This window comes from Delphinus delphis, chromosome 2, assembly GCF_949987515.2.
Source record: "Delphinus delphis chromosome 2, mDelDel1.2, whole genome shotgun sequence".
In the NCBI taxonomy this organism is placed as follows: Eukaryota; Metazoa; Chordata; class Mammalia; order Artiodactyla; family Delphinidae; genus Delphinus; species Delphinus delphis.
The window spans coordinates 177790910-177807536 of NC_082684.1; the positions used below are offsets into that span (position 1 = coordinate 177790910).

Sequence of the window (16627 nt, forward strand, 5' to 3'; positions counted from 1 at the left end):
CCCGTTTTCTAAATTGTTTTGGGTTCATTATTGTAGGTCTTTTCCTTCTCTTGTGTTTCTTGCCTAGAGAAGTTTCTTTTAGCATGTGTTGTAAAGGTGGTTTGGTGGTGCTGAACTCTCTCAGCTTTTGCTTGTCTGTAAAGGTTTTAATTTCTCCATCAAATCTGAATGAGATCTTTGCTGGGTAGAGCAATCTTGGTTGCAGGTTTTTCTCCTTCATCACTTTAAATATGTCCTGCCAGTCCCTTCTGGCTTGCAGAGTTTCTGCTGAAAGATCAGCTGTTAACCTTATGGGGGTTCCCTTGTGTGTTATTTGTTGTTTTTCCCTTGCTGCTTTTAATATGCTGTCTTTGTATTTAATTTTTGACAGTTTGATTAATATGTGTCTTGGCATATTTCTCCTTGGATTTATCCTGTATGGGACTCTCTATGCTTCCTGGACTTGATTAACTATTTCCTTTCCCATATTAGGGAAGTTTTCAATTATAATCTCTTCAAATATTTTCTCAGTCCCTTTCTTTTTCTCTTCTTCTTCTGGAACCCCTATAATTCGAATGTTGGTGCGTTTAATGTTGTCCCAGAGGTCTCTGAGACTGTCCTCAGTTCTTTTCATTCTTTTTTCTTTATTCTGCTCTGTGGTAGTTATTTCCACTATTTTACCTTCCTGGTCACTTATCCGTTCTTCTGCCTCAGTTATTCTGCTATTGATTCCATCTAGAGTAGTTTTAATTTCATTTATTGTGTTGTTCATCGTTGCTTGTTTCATCTTTATTTCTTCTAGGTCCTTGTTAAATGTTTCTTGCATTTTGTCCATTCTATTTCCAAGATTTTGGATCATCTTTACTACCATTATTCTGAATTCTTTTTCAGGTAGACTGCCTATTTCCTCTTCATTTGTTAGGTCTGGTGCATTTTTATCTTGCTCCTTTATCTGCTGTGTGTTTCTCTGTCTTCTCATTTTGCTTATCTTACTGTGTTTGGGGTCTCCTTTGCAGGCTGCAGGTTCGTAGTTCCCGTTGTTTTTGATGTCTGTCTCCAGTGGCTAAGGTTGGTCCAGTGGGTTGTGTAGGCTTCCTGGTGGAGGGAACTAGTGCCTGTGTTCTGGTGGATGGGGCTGGATCTTGTCTCTCTAGTGGGCAGGTCCACGTCTGGTGGTGTGTTTTGGGGTGTCTGTGGACTTATTATGATTTTAGGCAGCCTCTCTGCTAATGGGTGGGGTTGTGTTCCTGATTTGCTATTTTTTTGGCATAGGTTGTCCAGCACTATAGTTTGCTGGTCGTTGAGTGAAGCTGGGTGCTGGTGTTGAGATGGAGGTCTCTGGAAGATTTTCGCCGTTTGATATTATGTGGAGCTGGGAGGTCTCTTGTTGACCAGTGTCCTGAAGTTGGCTCTCCCACCTCAGAGGCAGAGCCCTGACTGCTGGCTGGAGCACCAAGAGCCCTTCATCCACACGGCTCACAATAAAAGGGAGAAAAAGTAGAGAGAATTAGTAGAAGTACTAAGAAAGAAAGAAAGAAAGAAAGAAAGAGAGAAAGAGAGAAAGAAAGAAAGAAAGAAGGAAAGAAGGGAGGGAAGGAAGGAAAGGAAGGAAGAAGGAAAGAAAGAAAGAAGAAAAGGAGAGAAGGCAAGAAGGAAAGAAAGGGAGGGAGGGAGGAAGGAAGGAAGGAGGGAAAGAAGGAAAAAAGAAAGAAAGAAGATACTGTAAAATATAATAAAGTATAAAGTTATTGAATTAAAAAATAATTATTTAGAAAAAAAAGGGATGGATAGAACCTTAGGACAAATGTTGGAAGCAAAGCTATAGAGACAAAATCTTAGAAGCATACACATACACCCTCACAAAAAGAGGTAAAGGGGGAAAAATCATAAATCTTGCTCTCAGAGACCACCTCCTCAATTTGGGATGATTCGTTGTGTAAAGGAGGGAAGGAAGGAAGGAAGGAAGGAATGGAGGAAAGAAAGAAAAGAAAGAAAAAGAAAGTAACGTATAATAAAGTTATTAAAATTAAAATTATTAACAAACAATGGACGGATAGAACCCTAGGACAAATGGTGGAAGCAAAGCTATACAGACAAGATCTCACACAGAAGCATACACATACACATTCACAAAAAGAGGAGAAGGGGAAAAAGTCATAGATCTTGCTCTCGAAGCCCACCTCCTCAATTTGGGATGATTCGTTGTCTATTCAGGTATTCCACAGATGCAAGTACATCATGTTGATTGTGGAGCTTTAATCCGCTGCTCCTGAGGCTGCTGGGAGAGATTTCCTTTTCTCTTCTTTGTTCGCACAGCTCCCGGGGCTCAGCTTTGGATTTGGCCCCGCCTCTGCGTGTAGGTCGCTGGAGGGCGTCTGTTCTTCGCTGAGACAGGACGGGGTTAAAGGAGCCGCTGATTCGGGGGCTCTGGCGCACTCAGGCCGCGGGGGGGGGGAGGGGCACGGCGTGTGGGGCGGGCCTGCGGCCGCAAAGGCCGGCATGACGATGCACCAGCGTGAGGCGCGCGGTGAGTTGTCCCGGGGAAGTTGTCCCTGGATCCCGGGACCCTGGCAGTGGGAGGCTGCACAGACTCCCCGGAAGGGGGTGTGGACAGTGACCTGTGCTCGCACACAGGCTTCTTGGTGGCGGCAGCAGCAGCCTTAGCGTCTCCCGCCCGTCCCTGGGGTCCGCGCTTTTAGCCGCGGCTCGCGCCCGTCTCTGGAGCTCCTTTAAGCAGCGCTCTTAATCCCCTCTCCTCGCCACCAGGAAACAAAGAGGGAAGAAAAAGTCTCTTGCCCCTTCGGCAGGTCCAGACTTTTCCCCGGACTCCCTCCCGGCCAGCCGTGGCGCACTAACCCCCTGCAGGCTGTGTTCACGCCGCCAACCCCAGTCCCCTCCCTGCGCTGCGACCGAAGCCCGAGCCTCAGCTCGCAGCCCCGCCCGCCCCGGCGGGGGAGCAGACGAGCCTCTCGGGCTGGTGAGTGCCGGTCGGCGCCGGTCCTCCGTGCGGGAATCTCCCCGCTTTGCCTTCCGCACCCCTGTGGCTGTGCTCTCCTCCGCGGCTGCGAAGCTCCCCCCTCCGCTCCCCGCAGTCTCCGCCCGCGAAGGGGCTCCTAGTGTGTGGAAACTTTTCCTCCTTCACGGCTCCCTCCCACTGGCGCAGGTCCCGTCCCTATTCTTTTGTCTCTGTTTATTCTCTTTTCTTTTGCCCTACGCAGGTACGTGGGGGGTTTCTTGCCTTTTGGGAGGTGTGAGGTCTTCTGGCAGCATTAAGTAGGTGTTCTGTAGGAGTTGTTCCCCGTGTAGATGTATTTCTGGTGTGTCTGTGTGGAGGAAGGCGATCTCCGCGTCTTACTCTTCCGCCATCTTCCCAGCACCCCCCAAAATGGTTTTTATTTAGCACTTATTTTGTGTTAATGTTCTGCTAATGTTTTCTGTTACCAGATAACAGGTGGAGATCATTTTTACATGTTATTGCAATATATAGTTTTTTTTTTACAGAAAACCTGAAATTTTTAGCATCTCTATCATAAATAAATGGTTCGTTGTTTATTATGGAAATAATTTACTATTATGGTCATCATTATTATTTAGTAACATGTAAATAAAATTTAGGAACAAATATGAAATAACATGATTTCAGGAATTCCTGAGAATTTCTGGGAATTCCAGTTTCTCATTCCGGAATCTGGAAGATTCATATCTGTCAGAATTTGGAAACACTCGTGTGGAGGGAGCATAGGCTGGCGTTCCACCCCTGTGACCCTGCCCCTGCCTCGGCAGGAGCCTTTGTGCACAAACCACCCAGTCAGCGCAGTGGCCAGCCCAGCACACGCGGCAGCAAAGTCCAGACTCAGGAGACCCACCTGCCCTTTCCCGAGCCACAGGGCTGCCCATAGCCTCTACTCACGAAGCGCATGTCCTCTGGGGAAAAACTGGCAGCAGAGATCTCTGTCATCCAGCGCTTGAGCCAGACAGGCACTGGGGCTCAGACATGGCCTTTGGAAGAAGGTTTGGAAGAGCCCTGGTGTTGACGCAAAGAATTTTGGTCTATTAACTTTATTTCATTAGTAAAAGGAAATAAAGAGCCAAAGGGGGCCGAAGCATCGGCCAGGCCAGGAGGCAGAATAATGAAGAGTTAGAGGCGCGACCTCCAGTGTCAGAAAGACGTCAGCTGAGTCGGGTTTCTGCCACCCCCCTGGCTCAGCGGCCTTGGGGTGCTGGCGGGCCTCTGTGAGCTTTGGTTTCCTCATTGGTCAAGGTGGCAAAATAGAAGAGCCCGCATTTTAGGATTACTGTGAATATTCAATGAAACCTGACACACATAAGTGCTTTGGCACCAGGGGCTCAGCACCTGTTGGCAATGGTAATTGTTACTGTTGCATGTTGTTATTCTAGACAGCGTAAGGTGGGGAGGCTTTACCACCCACACAGGTGGTCCTCAGCTTTCGCTTTAAGATTCTAGCAACCAGAGAAAGGCAGAAAGACAGTGAGTTAATACAGTGAGGGCCTCTCCACCATAAGGTAAAAACAGCCCACCTGCCAGTGAGTGTCACTGATCCTGGTGCTAAGAGCAGAAAGAATTTCCTCCCCGAGGACTTCATGGGGCAGACAGTGGGTAGGTGGCGTGCAGCATTCTCCACGATACCTTCTCCGTGAACACGGCTAAGAGTGTCTCGTGGTAGTCTCATTATTGAATCACGGTCTTGCGTTTTTCAGCTATTTAGGATAAATCCATATAATGGTGGGTCAAAAAGGGATGCCCTGTTGCTGTCCCAGAACAGCTGAGGAAAGCGTGTATTGATGAAGTGCTACTCAAGCTTGCACAAGTTACCCATCAGTAAATCTTGTGCAAATGTGATACTTTGGCCAGACAGTAAATTGCTTGGAATTATTATAGTTCCCACAGGTAAATATTCTTAACATAGCCAATAAAAGAAAAAGTATATCTACAAATGATTTCAGGATTTTCAACACAGATAAATGTTTTTCTGTGGAGACACAAAAGGATATGAAAAGTCTATGAAATGCAAAATTGAATGTCTCTAGGTAATCTCAAAATAATACACCTGACATTGTACTTTACAAAATTATGCCTTAAATGTAGATTTCAACCAGCAGAGAAATGTTCACGTTGACCTGACTCTCCACTTAACCGTTTTCCAAGTGCAGCAATGTCTGTGATTGTTGAGAACTTTTGATGCGTTCATTAATACCCAAACAAGCCGATGAATGACACAGCTTGGTATTTATCCAGAGCTATGAGCTCAGGTCTTGGCATATCATAAAGGGACTTAGTCTGCAATCATTTGGCTTTGACATATGTTCATTTCAACTTGCAAGTTTTGCATCTGTATATATGCTTTTAATCTGGAGTTTTAGAACACAATTTAATTTTTAAACTAATGGATACTCGCATTTTTACTCACCAACCTTCCAACTTCTGTTTCCCCACACAGCCGATGACTCTGTACCCTAATTCTGAATGAAGTAATAAACTCCTTATTCCGCTGCCCTCTGCGCTCACCTTCTGCTACTTATCACAGTACAGCTTGTCTGTCTTATCAGCTGCTCCTTGAGTGGGGAGACCGTACTAAACTCATTTCTGTGTCTTGCAGGCTGTCTTGCTAGTAAACACAGGACTGTCCATCCTCTGCTCAGGAGGGATGGTGACAGAACAAGGCTCCCGAGGGGCCCGGCTGTCCTTCGCTCTCAGGTCCTTCAGAGCAGCTTTTCCTCCCTCTGAGCCTGAGTCGTTCTGTTCCCTCTGCTGTTGATGTCTTTCCCCACCTTCTCCTGCCCCCCTTCTCTTTGTAGACATACTGTTTCCTTGCTGCATTTGCCCGCTTTATGTGGATATTATCTTCTCCCCTGTCCATGGTTGCTTCAAAATCTTGCAATGAAAATATTCTGCTTTGTATCCATCCCAGCGATTGGGCGAGACAGTTGTTATGGCGTGCACCCCACACTAATACTGTGAGTCTCTCTGAAAATACAGTAAGTTTCACTCACTTCTAAATCACAAATGTAGAACCCCTTTGTGAAATAGGAGGAGAGTTGGGGGATTTTTGTTGTTTGGAAATGGTGGGTTTCTTCATCACAAGTATCCTAATATTATTAATGTAAATAGGTACTCTTCAGTAACACGAGATAAAATGTTGAAAGGTCATAATTATAAGTAGATCGGCATTTCATGCACCTTAGTGTAAGTATCCTTAAACTGAAGAATGAATTTCTGGACCCATAGTTGAAAGCCTGCTGGAATCCATTTCTATGTGGTTTGAAGGTAGATTGCGTATGGAATTTAATACTATAGGATCAGGAAATCCAAGAGAAAATTGAGGAGATTAGAAAATGGTTGGTGAGGTTTCAGGCAGTTCGAAGGGATCTCAGAGGCTGGGTCTAGAATCATGCTTTATCTCCCCTTTAGGCATTTCTTAGGGCTGTTACTTGAGGATAAGCTGTCTGCACCGTCGGCTCCAGGCTCAGCTGGGATACTGTTAGCAAGCGGGTTTGGAGACGTCTGCCCCTACTCAGAAGCGCTTCGCTCGGCTGGGCTCATTCCTGAGTACTTGCTGCAGTAATGGAGGAATCCAGGGTTCATCCCTGGGGCCGCTTCCCCAGGTGTACCACCTCCCCACCTGGGGAAGCAGGAAGAGGAAAGCATTCATTTCGAAAGCTGAGTTCAGCAGCAGGTGGTTTGCAAAATGAATCCCAGTGAGAAGACCAGAAGCCAGTGACGTGTTGCCCTGATAGAGTGTGTTGGGGACTTGGAATAGGGCAGTGTCCTTGGGGTCTGGTTTGGGGCAGCTTGAGTTGAAGACAGTGAAATGTCCAAATAGAAAGGCCAGTACAATAGTTGGAAATAAAGGATTGAAGCTCCAATTATTCATTAGAAATGGGGCTACCATTTTGGGACCCAGAGGAATGAAAGGCTTAGGAAGGAGTGTGGAGCAGGTGGGCATGTTTGTGTTTTTTTTAAAATTCATGATTGAATGTGCCTCTGAAAAGCTAATCAGAAAGTAGCTGTCTCTCACTTGAGTTAGCACATACAACTAAGGCAGTGTTTATGGATCAAAGTATTTGTGTTAAATGGTCAGTCTTCCTTTAAATATTAGTTTGCCATCTTATAAGTAGATTGCTTCATTTGCCTTTTTTTTTAATCTTAAAGAAAGTAACATCTTATTTGGTAATTTTATGCAACCAGTTAATGGATTAAAAAGATTAATTAAAGGAAGATAGTTAGGAAAGTTGGAAGCAAAAAGAGAAAAACGTTTACTTTTAAAGTAATTTTCCCTCCAACTGAATGTTCCTACACGCTAACGCTGGGAAGGCCAGGTATGAAGACTGGAAAGATGGGCTTTTTAATGTAAATTCAGAAATGTGGCATCAGCCTGGAGTATGATATTGGGGCAGACTTTGTTTTCAAGCTCTAGACGGGTGATGACGTTACCTGAACACAGGTCAGTCAGTGGAGAGTGGCTGGCGTGGACTGCTGAGTTTCAGCTTATGATCACGGTGGCAGGGGCATCACATACTAATCCTCTCCCCCCATCCACCGTGTGTTGGTGAGGGGTAGTGCCTCACTGATTTACACTGTGTGATCAAACCTGTGTTGATTTCACCTTTCTCCTGAGTCAGGGACCTTGCTGGCACTTCTGTTGCGTATCCACAAACTCAGAATTCTCAGGCCATGAGAAGTGAAGGTGTTTGGTGGTGCCCCAGCTCAGCAGTGACAGGGCTCTACTTCAGAGTGACATCTAGAAGACAGTCACATCAGGAGTCCCTGGAGGCTTCTGAAGAGACTTTCCAGGCTCGCTTCCTGGAATGTTTTGGATTTCCTCTCTGGAGGGGCAGTCTTGGCAAAGACATTTTCAGACTTGAAAACCTTTGTTTAAGACTGCTTTTGTGGGACTCGGTTCCTTCATGATCTCCCACGAACTGCTTAAAACACACACGCACACGCACGCACACACACACGCACACTCGCGCACGACCTTAATTGGTTAAGGGGTTCTTCTAAGTGGTAATTGGGAGTTATATGGTTTTTCTTCAGAGGAATTTGATGTACTTTGCAATCAACTACAGTTAATTAATTGCTTTCCCATTACGTGGGTTTGGGGTATGGAGTGGCAGGTCGTGCGATCCCTGTTTCGTTGGTGGAAAAGCTGAGAAATACTTTGCTCCAGGCCACACAGAAGGTGGCTGTGAGCCGGGAAGGCATCCAGGGGCCTCTGCTTACTGCTCGTTGCCTGGTTAGTCTGTCCCTCTGTCCAGAAATTCAGGGCTCAGGGCGCCTGAAGGCCTCACATTCCTGTTTTCTCTCCTGTTTGAGTCAGAGGCTAGTTACACGTGGAGCACACTTCTTCACCGAGGAACTCCGCGTTTGGGAGGCAGTAGCAGAGTGCACCAGGTGTTTACTTAAAAAGATGGAGAAAAATGCGATAGTGCAGTGTTATTATTGTTAAGAAGAATCTTTCAAAACTGGAAAACAATGGTTACTGCTTATGCAGCCAGATGAACTCCGGTAGTTAAAAAGGAAAATTAGAACCACTTTCCTGAGAAACAAGCTTTAAGTTAATACATATGTTGTTACACTGATCTAGTTAATTTTAAAAATAGTCTCTAAGACAAAAAGAGTAGGAGGAATTTTGTACTGAAAACAAATTACCTGTTACTAATCAGAAGATATTTAAACTCCATCTTCTAATGAAATTACTCAGTAGAGTCTGCACTTACATTTTCTTAAATAAGAATTTTACTTATTCAGATGTGTGTGACTTGTATGTTTATAATGCCCACTAAGAAAGGATTAGTCCTCTTTTATTTTTATTACAGAGGAGATGGTGGGAGTGATGGAGGACCTCACCTCCAAAGGGGAATCCATGCTCTACAAATACAACAGTAACTTGTTTTCAGTTCCGAGCTTTAAATTCGCTTTGCCTCTTGGCTATCATAAATAAAGAGAAGTAGAGAAAAAGCAAAGATAATTAGATGATTATGATAAATACACTATCGAATCGTAACAGTGTATACCTCCCCTAGCCAGCATTATACGACCACATCAACTTAACTGCTGAAAAATGACCATATTCACTTCTTCATGGACACATACTATTAACTAGTCCAGCTAGAGCATAATTAGAGCCTTCTCACTGCCGTCTAGCTACTCATTAAGATTTCTGACAATAAAGAATGTTGATATCTAAGGCAATTTAATGTAGTGATCTGAAAATGTAATAGATCTTTTCAGGGAACTTGTTGCCTGATGTATTTGCAACAAAAATACTTTTTATTCCTCGAAGCATGCCTTCCCCCCAAATTTATTTGAGAGGCTAAATAGAGAAAAGAAGCTTTGCCTAGTTCCCAATTTATATAATGCACTAGGCTGCTTTACTTTTTGTTTTAAAAACACATATTCAAGTCCTGGTATAGAAGTTTGCATGCTGAAGTATTTCTAAGCATAAGGGTCGAGGAGTAAGAGGTACCAGATTTGCTATAAATGATGTTTCATTTTATATATGTCTATAAATCTTTTGTCCCTTTTTGGTCCGCTGGCCTTTGAGATTCCTGCTGACAAGGGCTGTGGATCCTAACCCAGCTCTTGGTCTGGCTGGCAGCGGCCTCCTGATGCTTCTGTGACACACAGAGCGTAGCGGAAGCTTGTGTTCCTCCTCTGGTCTATCCTTTACTCTCTTCTGTATTTAAAATATTAAAGTATTCTAACATAATGCATTGACATGTGCTCATCGTAATTATTCAAGCCATGCAAAGGAATAACAGTGAAAGCCCCCTTCCACATGTTTGTTTGTACACATACACATATGTGATTTTTATACGTAAAGTGAAGTCAGACTGGGATTCTACATTGTACCTTTTGTGTTTAATGCCATGTCTTGGTGATCTTTCATATCAGCCTTACTCCTTTTAATTGCCCCATAGTATTTCATTATACATAGATCAGTAATTTATTTAACAGTTCCCTTATTGATAAGTTTTCAGGTTGTCTCCCCAAATCATGTAATTACAAAAATGCCACAGCAAGTATTTTTACATATGCTTTGGATATGTGCCCTGTTTCCGTAGGATGGATTCTCTGAAATGGAATTGCTTGGGTCAAAGAGTATGCACATTTCGAATGTTGATAGTTCTAACGGGCACTTGTTCAGTGGGTAGAGAAGTTCAGTCATGCGAGATGGATAAGCTCTAGACCTGCCGTGCGACACAGTACCTATAGTTAATAACGCTGTGCACTTACACAATTTAAGAGGGCAGGTCTCACGGTAGGTGTTACTAACAGACAAAACGGGGGGAGGTATAAGAAACTTTGGGAGGCGAGGGGTATGTTTATTGTCTTGATTGTGGTCATGGTTTCACAGGTATATGCATATGTTCACACTCATCAAATTGTATACATCAAATGTGTGCAGTATTTTTGTATATCAGTTATACCTCAGTAGAGTTGTGTTAAAAAAAAGAATATATGCACAGTAAAGTCTAAGTACTGCATTAATTTTTTTTTTTATTTCAGAGGGAAGTAGTGAAAAGTGATCAACCAAGCTTGGTTTATGTAAAAATTTTTCTGATACTCCCTACAGAAAGCAAGCATCAGTTTACACTCTATCAGTAACATACCAAAGGTTTTAACCTCGGATACAGAGTGAAATCAGCCCAGCTCTTAAAAACAAAACAAAGACCCTGGTGCCCAGGTACCATTCATGGAAGTTTTAATTGAATTGGTTTGGAATGGGGTCTGGGCATTGATGGTCTTTAAAATCTCCCCAGGGTATTAAAGTTGCTCACCTAGGATTGAGATTAACCGTTATAAATTCTAATCTGCAGGAGGTTTTTTGGTTTGTTTAATAGGGGGAAAATGTATCTTATGTGAATTTACCTATTCCTCATTGCTAGTGAGGTTCATAAAGTTTTTCATACGTCAAGTATCCATTGTATTGTATACCTTGCCTATTTTCCTATGTGGTTGTCTTTTGATTCTTGATGAAAATTAATCCTTTGTTTTTTATGTGCAAATAATTCCTCTCTGCTTGTCATATGTCAAAGCCAGATGACTGGCTTCCCCATTCTTTCCTCCAGTGATTGGAGATGCTACTTTTATCAAATATTGTCATTTCACTTTTAAGAGCTTGTTTCCAGATCTTTCTCTGTTACATTGATTTATTTGGACGTTCCCATGCTGTTTAATTACTATAGCTTTGGTATATTTTAGTATTTGATTGGCCAGAGAGTTTTCTTAAAATATTTAAAATTACTTTTTGCATATTTTCCATTCCAGATCATCTTGAGAATCAAATTAAAAAAAAATCTAAAAAATGCTGTTGGGATTTTGGTTGGCTTACATGAATTTATAAATTATTTCTGGATAAATTACAATTTTAATAACATTGAATTATCCTATTCAGGAACATGGTATGACCATTCATTTATTTAATCTTTTGTATACTTCAGTAAAACTTAATAGCTTTTCCCCCATATATTTACAACACATTTCCTGTGAGATTCACTTCTAGATATTTTTACTATTATTATTTTGCCAATACTGGGATGGGAACTTTTATCAAATTACATATTTTGATTTGTTATTCTTAGTGTATGGAGGGTTACTCACTTTTGAATATCCAGTTACCCTCGTATCCAGTCACTTTACTGAGATATTTGTATTAATTATCATAATTATTCAGTTCATTCTTCTGAATCTTTTTAGAAAGACTGTTATATTTCCTACAAATTTTTCATCATTGCAGTAACATTCCAGTAGATCATCAATTTCTGTAAATGTTCCATGGTGGTTTAAAAAGAATGTGTAGGGAATCCTTGAATTGTTCCTTACCCGTTCCTGATTTAAAAAAATAATAATAATTCTTAGCCAGCCTGCAATCCAACAATCTGAGTCTAATTTCTTCTTTCTTCTGGAACAGCATCTTCTCTTTTTCCTTGGAGTTTCCTCCTGGTCTCATCTCTTGAGCCCTAGGTTTATGAGTGCTGAATTACCAGCATAAAATTGGCTTGCAAATAAACCGAAGGCAAAGCAATATATTTTACTAGCTTGACTTACGTGGTTCTATGCCACTCACTTGGAGCTCTGACTCTTTACCATTTCTACTCCTGAGAGATGAAGAGCATCTCTGAGCCAAGCTCTGCGCCGGGCGCCAGCCCCTCTGTCATCATTAATAAACAGTCGTTGGCAGGGTTCACGGCTCTTGCTCTATGAGTGGCATGTTTGGAGGAAAAAATGCTGAGAACATTGAAAGCCAGCTGGACGGCTGTGATGGCTGTCACCGCACCGGGTCTCACCCGCTGCCCCCTGACTGCAGACAGTGGGGAACAAGAGAAGGAGACCTCTGTTCCCCATTGCACCTCCGCCTGCCATCCTGTGTCACTGGGTCCGACAGGACGCCCGGAAGGAGGGCCCTGTGAGCGTGCTTGCCATCGCACTGCCACCTCCTAGCTTCTGGCACCCTTTTAGGAACCGAGTTACTCGAGCACATGATGGGTCACCTCGGCCTGCCAGCCCCTTGTCCCCTGCTCCGGGTTCCTGTGGTAATCGGAGTGGTCTCACCTGTCCACGCTGGCCGGCTCCAGCCAGGGGCCTGTGCAGCCAGAGGGATCTGTTAAGAATGTAGTCAGCTCCCGTTAGCCCTCTCCTTCCACCCAGACCAGCCACCCTTGAATATTTTCTGTCTGTTGTGAACTAAAGGCGAAAGTGCTCAGCCTGGCCTTTGGCCCAGCAGGTCGTGTGGCCCGCCTGGCCTTTCCGCTCACCTGGGCCGCCGGCCTCCTCCTGGCCTCCGCCACGTGGCCGCACCCGCTCCTTCCGTCGCGCCGGCCCCTCCTCCCGTGCGGACCTCCGCGCAGGCTTCTCTCCTCAAAGCCCCCGTGTGGGTGTCCCTGGCCCTCTGCCCCTCTCCCTCCTGGTACCTCTTGGACTTAAATTTCCGTTTATTGGGATGGGCTTTAAAAAATTAAAATCGCTCTTCGCCACTGAACTGTGAGCTCCATAAAAGTAAAGACCACGTCTGTTTTTGTTTACCAGGATGTCTCTAAGGCCTGGCATCGGACTCGACAAATGGTTAAGTAAATAGGAAGCAAATTTGTTGAATGAAAGAATACAGAAGTGATTTCAGGCAGCTTTCTCCCTGTTTTACTCTTGAATACATGCTTCATCTCAGCTTCGTCATGTTTATTTCTTCCTTATCAGCAGTAAGGGCAGGGGTTTACTCTCTATACTGGATAGGGTAATACTTCTGTATTTCAAAGATTTTATTTAAATCCAGGAAAAACATTATTTTTTAAAATGTCCTCTACTCATCTTTTAAGAAGAAATTTTGAGAAAAGTGAGAGAAAGCAGCATTCGTCTGATCTCGGCATGTTTGAAGCGTGATCGCAGCCACGGACGTCGGCCTCCTGGTCATGGAAAGGAACCTGAGCTGGTAAACTATCCTAAGGCCGGTGGAGCCTGGAGATGTCTGAGAAGCAGCAGGGGAGGGACGACAGCTAGCAAAAGAACTGCATTAATTCAAGACGTAGAGAAGCTTATTGGAAGCATTCTTCAAAACCCTTCAGAAGCTAGTAAAATAATATTTTACTGCGTTTTTCTCCAGCTCTTAAACCCTCACAAATGCAAATGCGTGATAAAATGTGAGAATAAGTAATTGGCGACTAATCGCGCTCTCGGGGGGGGGGGGGTTAATTGAAAAGGGGCATATTCGCATATTTGTCCTACTTCTCTTCAGTAAGATGTTTATGGCGTCTGGTCAAAGTAGAACGGACATTTGAAAATCCTTTGACATCGCCGGTATTTAAAGAATAGCAATTGGCTAACATTTGTGGCGCTGTACATCGAATATTTTGGCTCCCATCCGCTGGTATTCATTCTGAAAGATTTATAATCCTTCGGGGAGTGTGGTCAGTGACAAGAGTAGAAGTAAATCCTGAAATGTGGAAAAACTAACTTTCCCTCATAAAAAACTGTTCTAAAAAAATCCCTCAAGCCTATGACTATGTTTCCAGATTTTCAGAAAAAGCTGATGATTTACAGAAAAAAATATTTTTTCTATAAGGATCTAACCTCTTAATGATAAATGTAAATTTTCCATCATTTGGCTTCAAAACTGGCCTAGAGATAATTCAGCAAAATACAGGGCCTTACCTTTCGGGCATCAGCTGCAGTTACATGGCTTTTAAAAATGTATGTCGTCAGTTGTAGCGTCAGTAATAAAACTCAAAAGGTGGAAATAGTCTACGAGAGACAAATGAAAAGCACTTGAACTCGGAAGGAAAGCTTGTGCTGAGCGTCTAAGTAGAAAAGTGCTATCATCACAGAAACTAGAATGCAGGCATAGGGTCAAGAAGGTCCTCCATTACGTGCGACCGAGAACGGCAGGACAGAGCATCCCTGTCCAGGGAGTGGCCTGGGGGGCGGAAGTGCTTTTGGACGACTTCTCGCCTCCTGCTTGTGCTTGAGTCTGCAGCCGCCGGCTCAAGAGCCCGCTCGACCCGAGGCCCTCGGCTTCCATTTCAAACCTTTCATGTAGGAGCCCACCTCTGTTCCTGCAGGTGCCCCAGGAGGATCCTTCTGCCTCCTTTCTCCATTTAAATTCAGAAAAAGAGCCTTGTTTCCCTTATTTTCTTTGCTTTTCCTTTTTCTGTATTATTTTCCTTAATTAATTATGGTTAGCACTTAGATTCTTCCTTATGGTTTACAAAATATCTACCTTTTTCTAAGAGGTGCTGGCATGTGGGATCCCGTGTCTGACAGCAGTGACAGAGGGTGTATTGCGTTATGTTTTAAAACCCACTGTGGGGAAATTGGTGGTGTTGAAATTTCTCTTGATATCGAGAAAAAGATGCTAAAAGCTATAAGAACAAAACTTATTATTTTAAATGTAAGTAACAGAATTAAGGCTCTGGTCATTCTAAACTTAATCTTGAATATGGAGGACAGCCTAGAGTACCCAGAGGGAAAGTCAGAATGAAAGCAGAAATGGCGCTCATAGCATTTTTAGAGAAGTGGAAGGAATGTTCTGGAAAGGAGTTAGTAGGAAGTCTGAGCCTAAGCGTTTCCTTCCTCACTTGCTGATGCTCACCCTCTACTGATCCCACTTTAGTTTCTTATGTTAAAAGAAACATATTGTGTTGAATTCACAAAGGATTGGCATGTGCGCATTTGTGTGATGTGAAGGAGGGGGTGGGTAGCTTGAAGATAATTTCCATTTTTTGTGCTAAGTCTGTCTATCTACATACACACGTACGTAATGTATAGCAATATAAAGTAATGATTTGCAAATGATAATAAATATAATTTGAAGGTGTCTTCCCTCGAAAAAGAGGTTTATTTGAGGTCATTGCTACTATGTTTTGAGGTAGAAATCCAGGGCTGTCGTTTATGAACACCTTTTACAAAAAGAGTTTATTCTTGGCTCCATTAGAATTGTTGCTTTTGTGTCTTATGAACTATTTTGGGGACTCTTATTTACCAACCACTCTCAATAGCAGTAGAAGCAATATGTACTATGCTGTGTTCTTCAAAGATTTTCGAAGCGTTAATGATCAGTGGACATTGCTTAAGAATTCCTGCAGTGAATTCTGAGTTAATTTCCTGGCAGGCCTGATTCACCGATCAGTCATCACAAATTTTTGAATCTCTTGGATTTTTCTAAAAAGCAATTCCCCACTGCTCTTCACTGGTGGTGATTAGCTACACAGACACTGATTTGCCTGTTGGTGGGCCAGTGTTTCGTTCACGACAGTGAAACGGTCTTTCTTCTCCTTCAGTCCACCCATCGGTAGGTCCCCGGGTTTAATGGAACTACCTTCTCTTTCTCAGCCCCACGCCCTCACTCCACTTACTCTCGGTCCCCGTGTGGACGGCTGTGCTGCTTCCCACGTGGCTTTGCTTTCCCCAGGTTTCCTCTGTCCCAGACTGTTCTGTGCACACGTGTAAGAATAATTTTCAGACACGGTTTGCGCTGCAGAGTACACAGTTCAGGGACTGCCTGTTACCTCCACATAAAACTCACGTTCCTCAGACCATCTCTCAGGGCTCGCCCCCGGCTCTATTTAATATCCTAATGCCACCTAATGTCGCAGCTGTTGAAAGCAGGCAGACCACCTTTCCGTGGTGACTCTCGACTGGAGCAATATCTTACGACGCCCTGCGCAGCTTTCTTGGGCTTCAGCTCTGCATGATTCATTTAGCAAATTATAATCCACTCGGAGGATTTAAAAGAATTGAACATGCTGTGTATGGGGTCACGCACTTCCCGGCTCATGGATTCATCACCCTTTAGCAAATTTCCATGGGAGTGTGAGCTTATTTAACCTTCCTGTGGCCTTGCGTCTTTGCAGGGAGGAAATCAGACGGCTACAGTGATCGCATTGTGTTGCATGCAGGACTTCAACTTAGCGCAAGAGACCTGCCAGTTGGCGATCAGGGATGTTGGAGGCCTTGAAGTTTTAATAAACTTACTTGAGACAGATGAAGTCAAATGTAAGGTGAGTGGCTGGCTCACAGTGGACGAGGAGCCTCGTTCACGCCTTCACCTGCTTCTCTTCTCAGTGCTGGGCGTCTGCCCTTCCTGCTGCTTGTTTCTTGTCTTTATGATTACTGACAACCCGCTTCTGCTGTTAG

General features: G+C 43.7%; 1 protein-coding gene across 1 annotated transcript in view; it reads left to right on the forward strand.

Annotated features, from left to right (window-relative positions):
* Nucleotides 1-16627, forward strand: part of ODAD2 (outer dynein arm docking complex subunit 2) — a 200333-nt gene that overhangs the window by 36763 nt on the left and 146943 nt on the right. Inside the window, exon 10 of the mRNA XM_060003795.1 lies at nucleotides 16345-16491. Coding sequence (XP_059859778.1) covers nucleotides 16345-16491 — 147 coding nt within the window. The remainder of the gene's footprint in view (nucleotides 1-16344; nucleotides 16492-16627) is intronic.